Genomic DNA, 19,530 nt, shown 5'->3' with positions numbered 1-19,530 from the left:
TATTAAGTTATTTCATAAAATAAATTAAGAGCATTGAGAATTTTATAAGTAATATTACAATAATAAAAAGTAATAAGTTTAAAAAAAGTAATAAAGGTTTGAAAGTACTGAATCCAGCTCAGTATACGCACATGCGGACCCGCAAGTATATCACCCAGCATATAAAATAATTGGCTCTTTCATACGCAGCGGACTGACGGTATGCCGAAATGGATTGTGGTCGACAGATTGAACGTAAAAAGTAGAACAATTTGAAAACCCGGCTTTTTGCATAATTCGTGGTGAGAATCATCATGGTAAAGAAAGAAAAAATTCTCATTAGAAAAATAAAATTGAAGCACTTTTTAAAAACATCCAAAAGGCTTTTAAAAAACTGAAATATACACCTTTAAGCACTTTTTAAAAACGCGACACTCTCTGTTTTAAGAATTATTAATTTGAAGTGAGTGCCTCCTTGCTGCCTTGAGTTGATAACTAGTTTCAGTGCCGTAAAGAACATAAAAGAGACTTACAAACATAAGATTTTAAGTTGCTTAAATCAATCGAGAAATGCTTCGAGTCAACATTTTATAATTTAAGAACATTTAATAAATTGTGTAATGTTTTTTTCTTCAAATTTTAATAATTTGCAAGTTATTGTTTTGTATCTATTGAATCTTTATTTTGTTTTCCTTTTTGTTCGAGTTATTTTATTTAATTATTCCAAAAAGAATATCTGTTGTATTAGTAAATAGGAGAGAGTGGGGTAAGAACACGTAACCAAGATTCAAGTTTTTGTGGGTCCAGTATGGACACTCATCAAGGAAAGACCTGGTAGTATCCAGTCTTACCCTGAGAGCAGAGGTTATCAAAACGAAACAGAACTCTGCTACTATTGGACTAAATCTTTGGTAAACACATGATAAGTCCTGCTAAAAATAATTGTTATGACCAATAAATAAGGATCGTTTAAAAACAAAAGATTAGAGAGCTGACATAGTAAAATAAATTTATCCACACAGACGCTGTGTATTGATCAACAACACCAACATGGTACATCAATCTTCTCGACAAGTGAGTAACTCAGCCTGTCCGCTAGAAAACAGAACCAATTTCTAAACAATGGAGGTAACCCGTCTTATCCCACTACCTAGTCTAATCCTATTCTCCCCAACGTTATTATCTCCGGCCATTAAGGCAGATGGGGTGCGATTGTTGTTGTATTCCAGTGATGCCATCTATGGCCAAGAATGTGACTTCTACCACACTATATGTCATGCCGTTTATAGGGCGGACACAATAATTCATCCACAGATCATAATTTTGACCTGAACGAGAGAACAATAAATTTCCAATTCAGTACCCCAGAGGTATCGATTTGTTATGGGAACTTGGAGAACTTTGTGACCCAACAGATTTAACATGCACTAGCCACCATTTACTAAGTAGGGAGTCTTCAGGCGGCAGGGATGGAACTCACGACCTTTCGGGCACGGACTCAAACGTCCTACCAACCAGGCATTCTCCCCAATAATACTCATAAACAAACAGAACTTCACTTGTTCTTCTTCATGTTTTATTAATATCACAATGTTAGCATTTTTCAATAAAATACAAAAAGCAAAAACATTCATACATTGAAATATAACCTAAAAACTGATATTCACATTTATACAAATATACAGCTTTCAAAGTTAAATATTTCTTAAAATTTCGTAGTTAAGAATTCAGACTTAATGAAATATTATATATTTAATTGATTTGTAAAGCGTATGCACATCCTAATTTTTTAACAATCAAAAAGTAGAACAATAAAAATACAAAGTAACATATGCATGGATATCATTTGTTTGGGGAAGAACAGTGGTATATATATCCCTTAATAATTAGAAATCCCTAAAAATTCCCCTCAATCAAATAAAGAAATCTTTTATGAATCATCATTAATTTAAATTCAGCAGTTGCAAAAAAATAAGAAATAAAAACAATTAATTCTTTATCAGACATTTCACAGAGAAATTTTTTTTTCGTAGTGAAATTTAAAGAACTTTGTGACTGTTTATTTTAATATTGTCCCACTTTAAACAGGACTCCTTCGACGCCCTTGAAAATTTTGTAACATGAATTTGAAAAAATAATAATTGCGGTCTTAAACTCTGTAAACAAAAACTGGACAACAAAGAAACACACACCAACAAAAAATAAAGGCATTAAAGCAGTTTATACTTTGCTAAATTGGCGTTTGACAAATCCTAAGCAGTAATGAGACATAACTTAAAAACTCACGTAAGTTTAAAAAACAAATATCTTCTCCGAATTAAAAAAGAAGTTCATTTTTTAGTACAATGGCAAATTAAATGTTTATGCAACATATAAGACAAAATTTAGCAGCATAAATTTACTGTAATAAGTAAATATTTAGTTTAGTTAAAATATACAGTATGATTATGGCACTAACATTTAAAGACAAATATTTAATTCAATTAATTCAGGACAATTAACTTTAAAAAGCCTAATTTAGACCCTGGACTATTTATTCAAAGAGCTGTCCATGAATGTTGTCAATTTATTTATGAGGCAGATTCTTCTCATTTCTTTTCTCCCCTTTTTTCTTCTTCAAAGTAACCTTTGTTTAAACCAAATTAATAAAAGAACTTTTCTTATATTTTTAATTTTACTACTAAATTTTGAAATAAATATCAGTTCTGATAAAATTCAACGGTACCAATACTTAAATTTATAATACATTTTACATAGCTTTGAGAGCTTAGAGTTTGCACATATTGTTGTTACCGATTTCAGAAATGCCAAAATAACAAACTGTTAATAAGAAAGATAAACTAAGACTTATAACACAATATCAGGAGCATGATACAGTAAAGATGGTGGAAATAATTTTACCGATATCGAAAAAGCAATAAAAAAATATAACAAACAGAATGCAAATATCATTTTGACAAAACATACTATTCCATGAAGAAAAAAAAAAAACTAATGCCAAGAAAGTATTCACAAACTTTTAAGCCTTAATGTTCTACACTTGTTTTAAGCAATATGTAAAAATACAACAGCTAACATAACAGAGAAAAAACAAAAACAATTTCATACATAAATTATTTTTGCATTAAATTTTATTTATTTAATTACAACAACAATATCTGGAACAACAGAAAATTTAAAATTTAGAAAAATTTTCAAATGTTAGATATTTATTGTAACGTTTTTTAAAATTTTTTTTAAAGAAAATAAGTTTTTATATAAATATTGTAAGGATATAGGGAAAGTTACAGGATATAGGAAGTATGGATATAGGAAGGTCATTTGGTATTATTACTAACAATTGAAGAAATTTAACACACAATTTATTAAATGTAGTGGATTTTAACCTTAGCTGCCTTTAAATAGTAACTATTTTAGTGAAAAAAATTGAATGAGCTTATTAAATATTAAATTCTACAATATAACACAGTTTTTAATATTATACCTAGCACATAGCTTTTTTTTAAAATCATTTTTGTGCAATATTTTTCAAATTATCAACATTAAGATAAAATTAGACAAAAAGCTGTATTTTCTGGAAACTTGGAGAAAAAAGAAAAAAAAAACTATATATGAATTTTATTCTCTCTCCTCCCCCCCCCCCCAAAAAAAAGACAAAGAGAGAAAGAACTGTATTTTCTGGAGAAAAGATATCAAATCTGTTTAATATTAGCTTCCAAGTAAACAAGAGATCTTTATTTATTTATTTATGTTTTTACTTTAATCACTTAGTTTGTGTAATATGAATTATAAACATTTGCAAACGACATTAAACAAGTAACAAACTTAAAAAAAAGGGTACAAATTAAAAATAAGACTTAAATCTTTTTAAATCTGCATTCAAAGTTTTTATTTTAAAAAATATTTTCTATAATACAAAATACTATTACTCAATTAGGCATTTTTTGTAAATTCAGTCATAACCATACATAATTAGATATAATACATACATGAAGATTAAATTTTCAGATCTAAATGAAACTCACATAATCAATAAAGCACAGTAAAATGTACCATATATTTGAACACAGGCAGTATTAAAAAATAATAAAATTGAAAAACTAAATTTAATAAATTTTTGAGGAATACTGGCACTAAATATGAGTATAGTGCCTATTTTAGTATAATAAACAATGTGTAGGAAATCAAGTGCTTTAATTATTTAAAAATTATATGTTTAATTATTATAGAACTAAAAGTGCAACATAAACTTTTGTACTTTGTTCTGTGAGAGTGTTTATTGCAAATTTTTACTTGCACATTTGCAGCATAAAATTCAAAATAAGGAAGTTTTTTTCTGTAAAGTTTTTTTTCCTGGAAAACTGAAAAACAATAAGGTTTAATGAACACAGAGTATATGTGCTTCAGCCACATTATGAAACTATACAAAGGTTAAATGAAAAACTAAAGCGAGATCAAGGAAAAAAAAAACATGATATTCTCAGGTTTTCACAAAAGATTTATACACAAGTTAGAGAAGAACATTTATCGGGAGGAGAATGGATATACCAAGAGAAAAATAAATCAACAAATGTCAAAATTAAAATAAAATGAAAACAAGTGACTATTAAGTTAAATTAAAACAAATTATTAGATTTTATATGGCTTTACTAAACATATTTGTTTAAATTTGAAAAACAATAATAATTAAAATAGAATAATCTAATTTACAAATTTAAAAAAAAAATTTAACTCATAAATTCTGCGATATCGCTTTAAAAATTTTCAAAATCATAATTCATTCAAAATGTTTACTTATTAAATTAAATTTTTCCAATAGAAAGAATTGAAATAAAATTAAACTAATAGTTAGACATTTAAAATTATTAATCCTTAAATAGTTTATAATAAATAGCTTACATTATTATTTTTATTTTTAAATGAATTAGTGTTTTTAATTAAATAAAATAAGTAGAGAAAAGTATCAAACAATTATTGTAGGCAGTTATACAATATCAACTTGAGCATACATAAAAAAACAGATAATGCATATCTTATTTTATTTATCCTCTATCGTGTGAATTTATGGTTTTAAACAAGTATGAGAAGAAATTTAAGAAATTAATAGCTATTGAATGAAATATTAAAATATGTAACAATAAAAATGAGTGAAAAAGCTTTTGACAGAAAACTAGAAGGCAGAACTAATATCTGTGCCTTAGATAAGTCTTTTTAAACACCCTGCACTGGATAGGTTAAACATAAAAACTTACCTTACAACTATAAAGAATATAAAAATTAAACTAAATTAAAAGAATAAAGAAATTTTTTTTAACACAAACATTCAAATGCATGGCAATATAGTTTACATTAAGAAACACTACTACAATTACACAGAAAAAAATTAAAACCACAAACTTCCAGAGCCATCATAACTAATGCTAAAAAACATATTTTTAAAGAGCATTGAATACATTGCTTAAAATTAAATACTTTTTTGCAATGAGCACCAAACATAGCTGGAGATAAATCATATAAATATTGCCTTTAAAATGGTAATTATTTCTGAATGAGCGCAACTTTCTGTTCTTGAAAAGTTTAAAAAATACTTTGTGTAACAGAAGGTTTAAGTATAAACCTTAAAATCTCAAAATAGAAAATATTTATAAAAATCACTTTTCACATGCTTTTTATCTCTAAGATATAGTTGCTTTCATATTCTTTCATATGCCGTTTCTGCCTTGCAACCACTCATTACAAAGACACAGCCATCCTGAAAAATAAAAGTTATTAACCAAACTTAATTTAATTTATATTCATATTAATGAACAGTGCAAAAAAAAAAACACCCTGAATAACTTTACATTGAAAGATTAAACTTTCACATACTCAGAATCTAACTTACTGGTTCAGGTGCCTAACATTAAATATGCTAATAAATTACAGTACATGATAGTTAAAGTTACAAAATCGGTAAATGCAAGCAAAAATTTCTGAATTAAAAATGCAAAAAGTGAAATTTATGTGAAGGGGTCCAAACTTACGATGGCTCCCTTAACCAATTATTGGGACCATATTTTCCAGATGGTGACTACCCCCTATATTTTGAGGGGCAGGAATCGGAATTCATGGGGAAAAATAAAAAGCATGTTTGTTAAGAGCTTAACTTGAAATATCTTCTGCTCTGATTAATTAGTGTAGATAAAAATTATTAAGATTGGCACTTAGTATGGGAAAATCTGATCATTAGAGAAAAGTTATCCAAGGGTTGTTAATTTTTTTTTGTACACTATATAGTTTGAATTCCTCAATAATAATAAGCGATATGTATTTGATAATTTCAAAAATTGCTTACTCGGACTAAAAGTGGAAAATCCGCCCAAAATTCATAATGAGGGATCAACTCCCATCCGTGAGCACCACGTGTTAGACTTGAATGGATAATTCCCAGTACAAGATACAATAAAACAAATATTAAAAACCTGAAAAAGAAGACAGCATAAATTAGGAAGAAAAAAAAAATTAAATTTTCAAATTGCATACACTAAGCTTGAAAATTACAAGGTGAGATTAGTAATTCTCAGGATGGGTCTAATAATTTCTGAAATTAATAACTAAACTAGATAAAAATTAAATTTGTTTTAAGGTAGCCTCCACCTGCCATAACGAACTTCTGTATTCTGAAGGAAAAATTTCAGATACAATTCAGACTTTGTTGTAGCTGAATGCTGCTAAAAAAATTCAGCAATTGATGAATGCTGTTAAATTCTGACGTTGTTTTTTTTTTTAATAACTTTAACAACCTTAAACATTTTTTTTTTCTTTTTAACTTCTTGTTTTTAAAGTAGTGGAGATGAATCAGTTAAAATCTTTAGACAAATCTCTTGCAGATGCAAAACAAAGGAACTAGCTATAAGGATGCAACAATCATGAGTCATAAATTATAAGTATTCTTAAAGATTTGAAAATTTTACACTCAAGAGAGCAGCAGTGCATTACATCAAATCGAGGTTACTTTGATGCATATAAAATCGGCAAGTAATTTTACATAATATACCATGGAGTTATCATATAAGTCTTGGAAGTTAATAGTAACCCTAGTATTTAAAAAAGTAAAGCATATCTACAACAGCCCACTGTGGGCCAGAGGAATCATGGTGGTTACGGCTCCAGAATTTCATGACCAACAGCATGATGGTGACAATATGGTTAGCATTGAAACAACTTTATTTCAAGCTGGCATCTATTTATCTGAAGCTGGGTTGGTTTCAAGCCACCACAAGCAAAACCATCAGGTGTTTCAATGTTCAAAGAGTTTTTGTATACTAGCATATGACAGCTGACGGTTGCATATCACCCAAAGGTTTGTCCAAGTTACCAAACCAAATTTACTCACCAGTCAACTATTCGGCTGCCGACAGTAATCTGGCATTTGAAGAATTTATGCCCTGAGTTACTACTAGCAGGGTTCATACAGATATCAGAAGAAGAAATCCAAGGAGTCTAAAAGTTTTAAGGACTTATCAAAAATTTAAAAACTTTGCGTAAAAGATAACTAGAGTTTTTTTTTTAAAAAATTAAAAAGCAGTTATTATAAGGAACTATGTATTGCAAAGATGTATATTTTGCATATTTTTTCTCTAACCCTTTTGAAATAAATTTTGACTTTGTCAAACTTCATCAAGAAAAATAAATAAAGTTATCACTTTTACACATAAATACATTTTCAATTTCAAATATTGTGAGAAATCTTGTTAAAGAACATAGTACAGATGTTAAAGATTAACATAACAACCCAACAATCTTATATTTTTAAATTTGAATACACAAAAAAATCCAAGGCATTTTATACAAAAAAATAAGAATAAAAATCACAGTAAATTATTAAGTTTGCTTGTAACATGTAAAATTAAAATTATTTGCTGTTATTTTTTTCTTCTTGCAATTAAATTTTTTTTTCTTTTAAAGTTTTTTTCTTAAACTATTAGATTTTGACGGCTAAGTCACATCATTTCATTCCCCTGCTTGGACAGCAAATTCATCAGCGGACTTAGTAAGTTCATCTACGCAATACAATAATCTAAGGAGTTTCTAAGGACTAATTTGGAAATCTAAGTAGTTCCAAGTACTCCTTGGAAACATTTTTATTTCCAAGGAGTTTCTAAGGAGTCTGTACGACTCTGGTTACTACTGCACTGAATTTATAAAAAAAGCTTAGATCAACTTAGGATTCTACGCTTTTTTTAACAGACAATTGTTTTTCAATTTAGAGAATGAAATTGTTGAAAGTTTTGTTCTCTTCAAACAAAGAAGTTTTATGACTCATTGGCTATCACGACACTCCTTCCATAAAAATGTTTGAACACAATGACAGTTTTCTACTCCTGAATCACTTTTAATGCAGAAGTTCTTTCTGTAATGCAGCCAAAATTGATAGATCACATTGATAAAAAACAGATAGAAAAACTTTGTATAATCTACAGATTTCTTGATATTAAATATAGTGAAATACTAATAATGGATTAAATATGTAATCAACATATTTGGCACGGCATCTGAGTATTACTTAAATAAACATACAGAATATAAGTTAATTAATATCTAAGAATATTAACACAAAAAATTGGCAATTTCTTTTTAAAAGAATATTGGGAGATAAAATTTAAAAAGCAAGTTTATGACTGATGCAATAAATATGCAATAATGCAAAACATGACTCACAATATCACAAGAACAGAACCAGCAGAAAGATGATCTTCATGGCAGAGGTTAGGACATGCACATTTACTTGTTAAAGTCATTTCCTAAAACAAACAAGTTAAGATCATTCAACATATTGAGCTCATATTTTTTCATAACGAATTTAAATTCTTCGCTTTCTCACACCATGTCTATTCTAAAAGGTTAAAATTAAAAAATATTTTCATGTAGGTAAATATAAATGTTTTCAAAAATGAAAACAGCTATATTCAAGCTGAAATAAAACTTAGAATTAATAAGCAACTTTACATCAATTTTAATTAACTGGCATAATGAAAACTAAGATTTGCTTTCATTATTTATTGCTTATGTAAGATAATTATTACTTAATTGAAAGAATATTGCTTTTTAAAATATTGCTTTCACCGCCACACAGTTTTATTCTGAAGAGCCAATATTTCCGTTAAAACCCAGAGAAGTCTGCTTTATTAAATCTATTTAGAATATATTTTAGTAGTCACTATTGAAACTAAATTCAGAGCTTCTAGAACATTTATTTTTGCTTAGAAGAATAGAGTAGGTTAGGAATCAAGAAAAAAAAAAAAAAATCACCAAACCAGTAGTTTAGTGTAATATTTTTAAATGTGTAGACTAGGGATGTAACAAATAGTGATTGCGCTCAATGGCCAAATACTAAATATTCAGCCCAAAAAAAAAATTAAAAAAATGACTGAATAGCAACTTTTTTGTTTTAAAATTTTTTTTTTAATAAATATTGTTTTTTTTAATGAATAAGTTTAGTTATTATTGAAAAATTATCTTAAAAAAATCAAAACTTAGCTGTATGATTGGTTTGGGAGTAAATGAAATAAAAATTATAATGGTTATCCATTTGAAATATTTAAGATAAAGATAAATAAAAAACTGACTAACAGCTATTAAAAAAGAAAAGAAATAGAAAAAAATTCTCATAATTCCTTAAGTAAAACTTTAAAGCTAGTGGGAAAAATAATACTAGTCACTTTTCTGAGGCATGTTTTGCTCTTTTCTTGGCATATTCCGCCTTGAAACAAAGTAGCATACAAATAAATAAAAACAACCTAAAACTTACATAAATCATACTTCCAGATTTACTCTCGCCCGTAACTATTAATGTTGGTACTGTTGCTTCTTTGTTACAAACAAGAAAAACATTTGTTTTTCTGAAATGAATAAAGGAAAAATATTAATATATATGTATGTATATATACATATTTTAACATATATGTATAAACACATGCAAAAATAAAGAAATTAATATACCATAAACAAAAATAACATAAGACAAAATAAAATTAATAAAACAAATTTTTTTATTTTTATTATTCTAATTAATAGCAGAGAAAAGAAAAACTATATGTGTACTTGTTCTTCAAGTACAAAGTATACTTGTTCTTCATGATCAACAATATACTAACCAGAATTAATAATTAAACAACAATATATTCAAAATGCTATAAAAATGTGTAAATTTAGTTTGAGCCAGTTTGTTATTCTTTAATATTTTCTTAAAAAATTTGTTCAATTAACCTACAACTTTTTATACCTTTCTCGACAGCGAATATTTAAATTAAGAAATGCTAGGAAATTATCAAATGTTTGCAATTTTTTTAAGTGTTTAATTCTCTTTAATTTCTTATAAGAAATTAAGTACTATTTAAAATATGTTCCCCTTTTTTTAAATAACATCAATGTTTCATGAGTGTACTCTCATATATGAAAATGTGATCAAAGTGATAAATTATCTATCAGTCATTTTAGATATTAGTTAAACATGATTCTACACACACTACTCGCTCCACTACCATTGTAGTGACACTATTATAGTCTTCCAATATATAGTTAAACTATTATAGCCACTTCCTACTACTGCATTTAATAACAACAGAAGAATATTGTGACGTAATTTTTCAATCAATCAACAATATACAATCAAATTAGGTTTAATTTAACAAACTAGGTTTAACGAAGAGGGAAAATTATTTTTAATATAATAGATAATAGACACCCTGACGCCGGGTGGCCGAGCAGTAGCGCTTCGCGCTGTCGTGCCACAGGTCCCGGGTTCGATCCTCGAGCCGAGCAAGGTTGACTCAGCCTTTCATCCCTTCAGTGGGTCGATAAATGAGTACCAAGCATGCTTAGGGACTAAACACTGCGGGTTCCGCTAACCACCTGACCGGAACATCTGCTCCTGCACCCCAGAACCCAAGGTCAAGAAAACTGAGATGGGCACAGTAGGCCTTGGCCCTCTATGGGCTGTCGCACCGCTGAATTTAGTTTTAATAGACGCCCTAAAGTATTTCTTTCTTACATTGTGCCCTTTTTACATAAAAATATTACTTTTACAAAAATTTGACATTATTTAAACAAATCACTATAATTTTCTAAAAATTCCAAACTTTTTCCACAAATTTCTAAAAACAGGATCTTAATAGGAAGTCCTGAATAGGCTTCTGATGATATGCCAATCAGTCTGGTTGCTTTTCCGCAAATCAAACAAATTTTTCATTGTTATTCCATAAAGAAGCAGTGGATACCAGACATTTTTTTACAAGTTTTCTCTCGCAAATTTAAACTCATGTCAGCGAAAATTAAGTTTATAAACTGAGCAAAATTTTTTCAAATAAAGTAAAAATTTCACCTTGGATTATGATCATCACCTCCAACACTATACTGCAAATTTAATGAGTTGCGATCTGCACTCCAAACAAAGCCATTGCTTGTATTTCCACAATTCTGATATTCGTTTTTCTTGAATTTTGCAACTTGACAAACCTATTTGATAAAAAAATAAAAATACAATTATGTATCAAATGTAGATAAGAACTTACACATATATTCATGGCTGACACCGGCCCAACACTAAAATCACAGTTACAAAGAAAAAATTGATCACAAGAGGAGAATCAAAATAAGCTAAATTAATAAAATCAAAATAAGCTCATCATTCATGAATTAACTATTTGTGTTGCTCATGTTTTTTGGGTTTTTCATACATGAGTAAATTTCTTAAATTTTTGAAGATGGAGAAATCTTGAACTATATTTTTCAAGAGCAAGATATTTCTCTGATTGATATTTTGTTATATAATAACTTCCAACAAAGAATTGAATTTGTAATGAACAATGATATAATATTGAAAATAAATATAGGTCTAACTACTGCCAGTGTTTTCACTACAGCGCGAGAAAGCGAGAATCTCGCATATTTTTTCTTTTCTCGCATTAAAAAATGATTACCGCGAGAAATTCGCGCATTCTATAAATCAATTTCAAAATTTGCGAATTTCTCGCATTTTGGAAAAAGCTTTGAATTACGCCAATTAGAATAAAATCCACTTCACTTTTCTTCCTGGATCTTTCATTATTTTCAACATTTGCCCCGTTATCTAGCTTCCCTATTTACCAGTATTGTTCAGATCCGAACCACGGAACCCCTTTCAGAACACATTTCTCTGCAACCACGTGTTTACCGCAGGTCAGGTTTTTTCATGTAAGACGTTCAAATTTTTTATGCACTAATGTAAGATGGACAAATACCTAGTAAAGGCAAAATCTTCTATGATGATGCAGCAAGAATATTCAATGCTTTAAAAAATAGAAGACGTTAAAAATGTATTATAATGAAAGAAATTTTTTTTTTCAAGTCTATTTGTATTTTTTCAGTTTTTAGAAATCTTACTTAACTTTCTGAAATCTCACCCTGTTTTTGAGAAAGGGTGAGAAATTCTCACCCATTTTTTTTCTATGATGAAAACACTGACTGCAAATAATGTCTTTTATAGCCTGATGAAACTTTTTAAATTTCAAGCAGAGTAAAGAAAGACAAAAATTCTTTTATACAAATCCTTCATCAGTGATACGTTAGCATATGTTGTGGAAACATGAACTGTAGTCAAAAAAGTGGAAAATATGTTTTGTAAGATCTTGAGGGCTATATTTAAAGGAGTAAAGATTAGGGATGAGCCACACATCTTTATAAGGAGTCTGTCTAGGTTTTTCTCAGAGGCACCTATTTTGTGAAAATTTAGACATAATTTGTGAAATTTAAAAATTACATTAAGAAATCAACACAAAAAAATGGTTAAAATATGGATTTATCGTTTCTTACGAGACATGAAAATAAAGTTTTAAGAAAAAGTATTTTGTGAAACTACCGTTTTCCCTAAAGTTGAATTTGTGAAGGTACCGCTAAACTTTAGTAAATTTGGCTTGTACAGACCCCTGTTTATGTTCAATATGTGTGATTAAGTTATGCCAATTTAGAATCATATAAAATCTATTGAGATCAAGTTTATAAAAATAAGTGAACTTAAGTGGAATGCACATCATTTAGATGAAAGACAACTGCACTAAAATTGAACAATAGATTTGTATAGCTAGACCATTTGTGACAAAGAGGGAGACCTTGACGTGTTGATTAGGGCTGGACGATATAGAGATTTCTTAAATCGATATAATCAACCCTTTTATATCGCGATATTAGGTTATATCGATTTAACAATCTAAACGACAAAACTAAGAAATAAATCCACAGCACCCCTTCCTCTATTCAAATGTATTGTTTTTTTTTTTTAAATCACTTACAGTCAACTCCTAGTCCACAGAAATTTTGACAAAGTTGTTCTGATTATGAATAATTTTTTGCAGATATTCAAAAGCTTACTTAAATACTACAATTTACTAATTTTACTCTGTAACTTTTCACTAAAGGTATTGGAGAATATTGTTTACCTTTTTCTTTTGCATTTATTTTATTAGTAAAAAAAATTAAACTTTCACTTTCTCTGTACATATATAAATAACTATACATTAATATTTTTATTGAAAATATGCTTAAATGAACTAAGACTAGTTTAAAATTCATCATCATGCCTGCGCCCTAGTTTTTAGATTGCACCTGGAAATTTCCCATTCCTAACATAATTTTTTTACTTTAATAAAAAATATACTTTGTAAAAATTCACTTTTGAAGTATATCAGTAATAAGATGCAATTTCCTTTTATTCCAAATTTAATTTTTTAGTTGTTATTGTTGTTGTTAATTTACGTCGCACTAGAGCTGCATAATGGGCTATTGGCGACGGTCTGGGAAACATCCCGGAGGATGATCCGAAGACATGCCATCACAATTTTGACCCTCTGCGGAGGGGATGGCACCCCCGCTTCGGTAGCCCGACGACCTGCGCGCAAAGTCGAGCACTTTACGGTAGCACAGTTTAACGAGGACCAATACCGCACCCCCTCGGTCCCTATGCAGACTGATCCAATTGGTCACCCACCCGCACACTGACCGTAGACAGTGATGCTTGACTTTGGTGATCTGCTGGGAACCTTGTCTTAACGATCAGTCCTCTGCGGGACTTAATTTTTTAGTAAAATACGTTTAAGGTAAGATTTTCCATATCAGCACCAAAGTATTCGCTAAGCATCGGTGACTTCCGGCAGCAGCACGCAAGAAACTAAATAAAAACACCACCACAAAAAAAGGCTAATTTGAAAGTTAAAAATCGTTAACTTCCCCTTTCAATATTTTTTTACAATTTATTCCAAGTAAAACAAAACTGCAACTTCAGTTGACGCAAGAAAACAGGTACCGAACAATACGAAAATAGACCCGTAATGCACATGCCTTAAAAAGATAAATCTCTAAACTTAACATTATGCACGCGAGAAACTACAAAAAAAAATAATAATAAATTTAAAAAAAAAAAACATCACGATACACGTCTTATTCGAAAGGTGAAATCTTTTAACTGCGCATGCATTACGGGGCTATTTCCGAACGATACGGAAATATCCCCGTAATGCGCCATAAAAAGATAAATCTCCCAACATTTATAATAAACAAGCGAGAAATTAACGAAAAAGAATAATAATAAATAAAAAGATCACAAAAAAAGGCAGTTACAAAAGATAAAATTAGTAAATTTCCTAAACATTTTTTTACAATTTATTCCAATTAAAACAAAACACCAATTTTATTTAGCGACTTCAGTTAGCGCGAGCAAATAGAAACCGAACGGTACGGAAAGAATTAATGTAACATACACGCTGAAAGAAAACCCGGTAAGATATTTAAAGATATTACGGAAAGAAACTCCGCAATGCATGTGCCTTAAAAAAGACAAATCTCTAAATTTTATAATACACACGCGAGACACGGCAAAATGATAATAAATAAAAACATCACAAGAAGAGTTTAATTCGAAAGGTGAAACTCGTTAACTCCTTCCGGACAAGTTACTAAATATTTTTTAACAATTTATTTTAAGTAAATCAAAACACCAATTTTATTTTGCGTTTTCAGTTAGTGCGAGCCATAAAAGATAATGATTTCATGTGCCATAAAAGATAAATATCTCAATTAGATAATAAATATTTTTAATAAGGATTTTATATATAATATTTGAGAAATATTAATTTTTTAACGCTATATTTGAAAGAAATTTCTTTAAATAGTTTGAAATGATTAGTTTAAAAACAAAATTCTCAATACAAAAGAGGAGAAAAAATATAACAGTTACCTATTTCAGAAATCAGGATATGTAAAATTGAAGATGGGAATTTTCCCTCCTGCACGAGCAAGATATCCTAAAATCGGAATTCTAAAGAGAAGACAATCACATACACTTGGTGGTAAAAAATCCTCCGCAAATATCGATATAAACTTGAAATCTGAATGAGGAGATTCAACTGCACCGATCCCTGCTATATCGATCTGAATGAGGAGATTTAATTGCACCGATCCCTGCTATATCGGAGTTTTTTTTTCAACCGCCAAATATCGATATAACCTAGTGAATTAGTTTTGAATGAAGAGATTCAATGGCCCATTCCGATTTAACTATACCAACCCCTGCACCAGATGTGATTTTGGCAAATAGCCAAAGAAGTTGAGCGCACGTGTTACCAAGAGAATGAGTTGATAGTTGACCTTGAATCTTTCCCTTACGCTACGGCAGATCGGACTCTGTTCTGTACATTCCCGCAATGATTAAACCGGTGTTTCACTACATCGGAGAGAGCAACATCGATTTAGCGTTTGCTGTCATGAATAAATCGATTTAGTAGAGTCGAAATGCTCACTCCGGAATTTTGTTGAAGATGAAATGGATAAATCGGTATTACGATGTTGGAGTTAAATCGATATATTGTCTTACATCGGTATAAATCCCAGTCCTAGTGTTGATGATATTGCAAATAACTTCCTTATTCTACGTATTTAAAATTAGTGGACAGTTGCATCAAGAAGATATGGGTGTCACAGGGGTCAATTTTAAGGATTTAAATTAAAATACACAATCACAATAATTCTCTATCATTAAAAATTTTCTTATGCTAAATATTCAAAAGAAATTATATATTTTTATATTTTTCTTGTTTTTAACTTTGAAAATTTTTCTTGCTTGTTAGAAATATTTGGGGGGGGGGGGGGTTTAAAAATTTATATTTATTGAGGGGAAAACATGGCTATTTGCCCTGCCAAACAAGGCCATGCCTAAAGAGTTCTAATTAAGAAACACTTGGCCTAACCTAGGCTGTTGAGCCAGGGATAATGATTGCTAACTAATATTTATATTTCATGCCCCATGCCCATTCTGTTCTGTAGATTCCATTTTTTGTGAATTTTTCCCATATTTATGTAAACATAAACTTTAATTTCAAAATGATATCTGCTTGTTTTCTTTCCCCCCCCCCTCTCTGTTATTATCCTATAAAAAAATTCTTGAATATAAAGCAGGGTTCGTTGATTTAAATCAGCTTGATTTAAATCATGATTTAAATCAAATGATTTTTTTTAAAAAAATCATTGATTTAAATCAATTAATTTTTTTTATCGATATATATATTGATTTTAAAAGTTAAAAAACAGTGTTTTAAATTTTTGATACTTTTATTATTTTCTTTTCTTAGTATTAAAATTTAATTTAAATAAATTGCTGCATTAATTAATTTTAGTTAACGAAATTACTTTCTTTCTTGGTGTGTATTAAATTCCAACACATTTGAAATTACATTTTTAAAAATCTTTTGATTCTTGAGATTGAAAGCACAGATTAAAGTAAACATTTAATGCTGTCTTAATATAGACTTGCATAGCTGTAGAAAGTAATTAATAAACATGAATTTTTTTCAAAAAATAATCCAAATAATGTTAATAAAATTCTACCTTTTGAATGAAAAAGTGTGAATTAAAATCTACATCATATTTTATTGGTGGAAAATGTATATTTCTGAAGCTTGAGGTTATATTAAAAAGAAATTACCCTAATATGCCAAAAACAGAAAAAAAAAAAAAAAAAGGGCTGATGAATTCAGATGTTTTTTTCGTAATATAGTGTCATTCTTCCCTTTCAAACTCTTTCAAAGTCTAATTGATGCAGTAGGGTTATTAACTGGTATTTTCTCATAATATGTTTACAGTATCTTTGACATTATCTGATTTTCTATAAAGAAATTTTGTGAAAAAAAATTCCAATGAGTACATAGATTTTCTAATTTTTTTTTTTTAAGCTTAACTTATCTATTTTGATATAGAATTAAAAATGAATATTTTAATGTAAAAATATATAGATTAAATATTTATTTATTTTTTGATAAATGACTACATTTATGAACACAATCTGCTTCATTTATTTTGCCATTTTAAAAATCAAGAGAAAAAAAAAAGAAATCACAATTTTAAATTAAAGTTACGGTTTGCTAACTGAAACTTTGTTTTAATAGTTAAAGTAAAGGGGTCTGTCCAAGCCAAATTTACTACCGTTTAATGGTACCTTTACGAATTCACCTTTAGGAAAAATGATAGAATAATCACACAAAATACTTTTTCTTAAAATTTTATTTTTTTGTCTTGTAAGAAACGATAAATCCATATTTTTACTATATTTGTGTTGATTCTATAATATAATTTTTAATTTTCACAAAATAGGTACCTCTCAGAAAAACTCAGACAGACCCCTGAAGTATTCTTTAAATTCTTTATTTCATCTAGTCTTTAAATTTTAATCATGCATTTGTTTCAAAATGGTTGCTATGCATTCAAAGCCATGTATTATAATGAAAAATTATTTTAGTTAGAGCTTCTAAAATATTGTTACAATATAGTTTTAGTATTAAGTTAATTTGATTAAACATTAAAATTTTTTTTAATCATAAATTGAAGTTCTTACAGTGAATTTATTAAAAATCAAAAAAATCTGATTTAAATCAAAAAAATCCGATTTAAATCAAAAAAATCTGATTCTTTTGATTTTTTTTAAAAAAATCACGAGCCCTGATATAAAGTAGGTATTTAATTCTTATATTTAAATGTCCCCCCCCCTTCTTCTTTGGTCTGTAACTCTAATGCCCAAATTCACAATGTAAACTTACCCTAGGTCACAAATTAAAACATGTTTTACAAGAGCAACACAAGGCTAGATTCCAAAATTTCAACTCACTATGTAGGTAACTGCAAGTCATTTGGACCCAGAGTTCACTAACTTTAACCAGAAGATGTCCCCGGTTAGAGTAACCGCAGATGGGCAGTATGCAAGTTTTTATTTATTTACATTTTCAAAAATAACACTTTTCATGCTCGTCTGCTTTTGTTTTGGGTCCAATGGGGTCAATTCATCGATAGATATAACTATGATTAATTTATATCAAATAAGTGCCCATGAATCAAACTTCATTACAAAATTTTAAAATAAGTTCTGGGTAATAAAAGAAAGATAATAGCAAACTGGTTATACTTACAGCTACATTAGTACACGCACCGCCAAGAGTGAAAGGAAAACAGGGATTATAGTAATATGTATAATTTTTATCATTTACAGGCGTCATATTTTTAAACCTAAAACAGGAAACTATAGGTTAATAATCATATGCACTTGTTAGAAATTGGATATTTTGAACACACAAAAATCAGGACAAAAAGTTAAAAACCAAGAAAAATAAAAACACAACGTTTATCAGGAATATCAAGGCAACTATGAATTTCATTGGGATAAACCTTTTTAATAAGTTGCAGTAAGTCTGTAGTTGTGTTAAAGTTATTTCTTTCAATTTAGTTCTGATTGGTTAGTATATTCATCTTATCACTTGCGTGCATTAGTTAATAAAAGATTTGTAAAATGTTTAACTTTAAAGATAGTACTTTAGTAAACATTTTAATACAAAATTGCTTAAAATAACAAAAAAATAGACATGAATTTCCTTTTTATTTTACTTCTTAATCTTATTGTATTTTTAAAATTAAAAGTCAGTATTATTTCATATAGAACAGTTTGCGATAGTGAAAACTTTTTCTGCGAATATGTGTTTTTGTTAAGATGGGATTAGCAAAAAAAAAAAAAAAAAAAAAAAATTCGACTACTAAATATTTATCATTGAAACAACATTATTTTAAAATCCATTTAAAAAGGTATTATTTAGCTCACAAGCAAAAAATATAAGTTTATTTAAAAAAGTGTAATTAATTAGGTTAATTAGTTTCAAATATTACCGAGCTTCATGATGATAGCCTAAACTAGTCAGATCTATGACACTTCCGTTTGTAAATTTACATTTGCAATTACTCATTTGAGAACATTCTTGGCCAGCAACCACATTGAATAAAACAAAAATAATAATAACTGAATACATGATAATTGCTTTTGATGCGGTAATGAAATAGTAAGAATTAAATTTATTAAAAGTACTCATTCTGTTCACATTCTATTTGTTTACATTCAAAAGCGCAACTTTCGAAACAGGTGCGGTTAAACAGGTTTGGTAATAAACACGTGATTATTATTAATTTTTTCCTTTAATTTTTTAACGGCAATTTTTAAAACTCAAATAT

General features: G+C 28.6%; 1 protein-coding gene across 1 annotated transcript; it reads right to left on the bottom strand.

Moving 5' to 3' along the window:
• Positions 1-1,538: 1,538 nt before the first annotated feature.
• On the bottom strand, positions 1,539-19,441 carry LOC107436253 (cation-dependent mannose-6-phosphate receptor). The gene is made up of 7 exons (XM_043046777.3): positions 19,192-19,441; positions 18,444-18,540; positions 11,342-11,475; positions 9,770-9,860; positions 8,680-8,762; positions 6,314-6,440; positions 1,539-5,731 (listed from the first exon to the last, which is right to left on the bottom strand). The coding sequence occupies exons 1-7, from the start codon at positions 19,389-19,391 to the stop codon at positions 5,672-5,674; spliced, it is 792 nt and encodes a 263-aa protein (XP_042902711.2). The 5' UTR covers positions 19,392-19,441; the 3' UTR covers positions 1,539-5,671.
• Between the last annotated feature and the right edge of the window lie 89 nt (positions 19,442-19,530).

Source organism: Parasteatoda tepidariorum, chromosome 10 (assembly GCF_982258835.1).
Source record: "Parasteatoda tepidariorum strain Cologne lab strain chromosome 10, Ptep-v5.0, whole genome shotgun sequence".
NCBI lineage: Eukaryota > Metazoa > Arthropoda > Arachnida > Araneae > Theridiidae > Parasteatoda > Parasteatoda tepidariorum.
This window is presented reverse-complemented; position numbering and strand designations above follow the sequence as displayed.

Excerpts from the sequence above, each read along its gene's own strand:
- LOC107436253 (XM_043046777.3), bottom strand. The coding sequence starts at position 19,391 with ATGAGTACTTTTAATAAATTTAATTCTTACTATTTCATTACCGCATCA. Across the intron at positions 11,476-18,443 it reads GTGCGTGTACTAATGTAGCT|GTTTGTCAAGTTGCAAAATT; the intron begins GTAAGTATAACC and ends TTTATCAAATAG. Across the intron at positions 9,861-11,341 it reads GGTGATGATCATAATCCAAG|AAAAACAAATGTTTTTCTTG; the intron begins GTGAAATTTTTA and ends TATTCATTTCAG.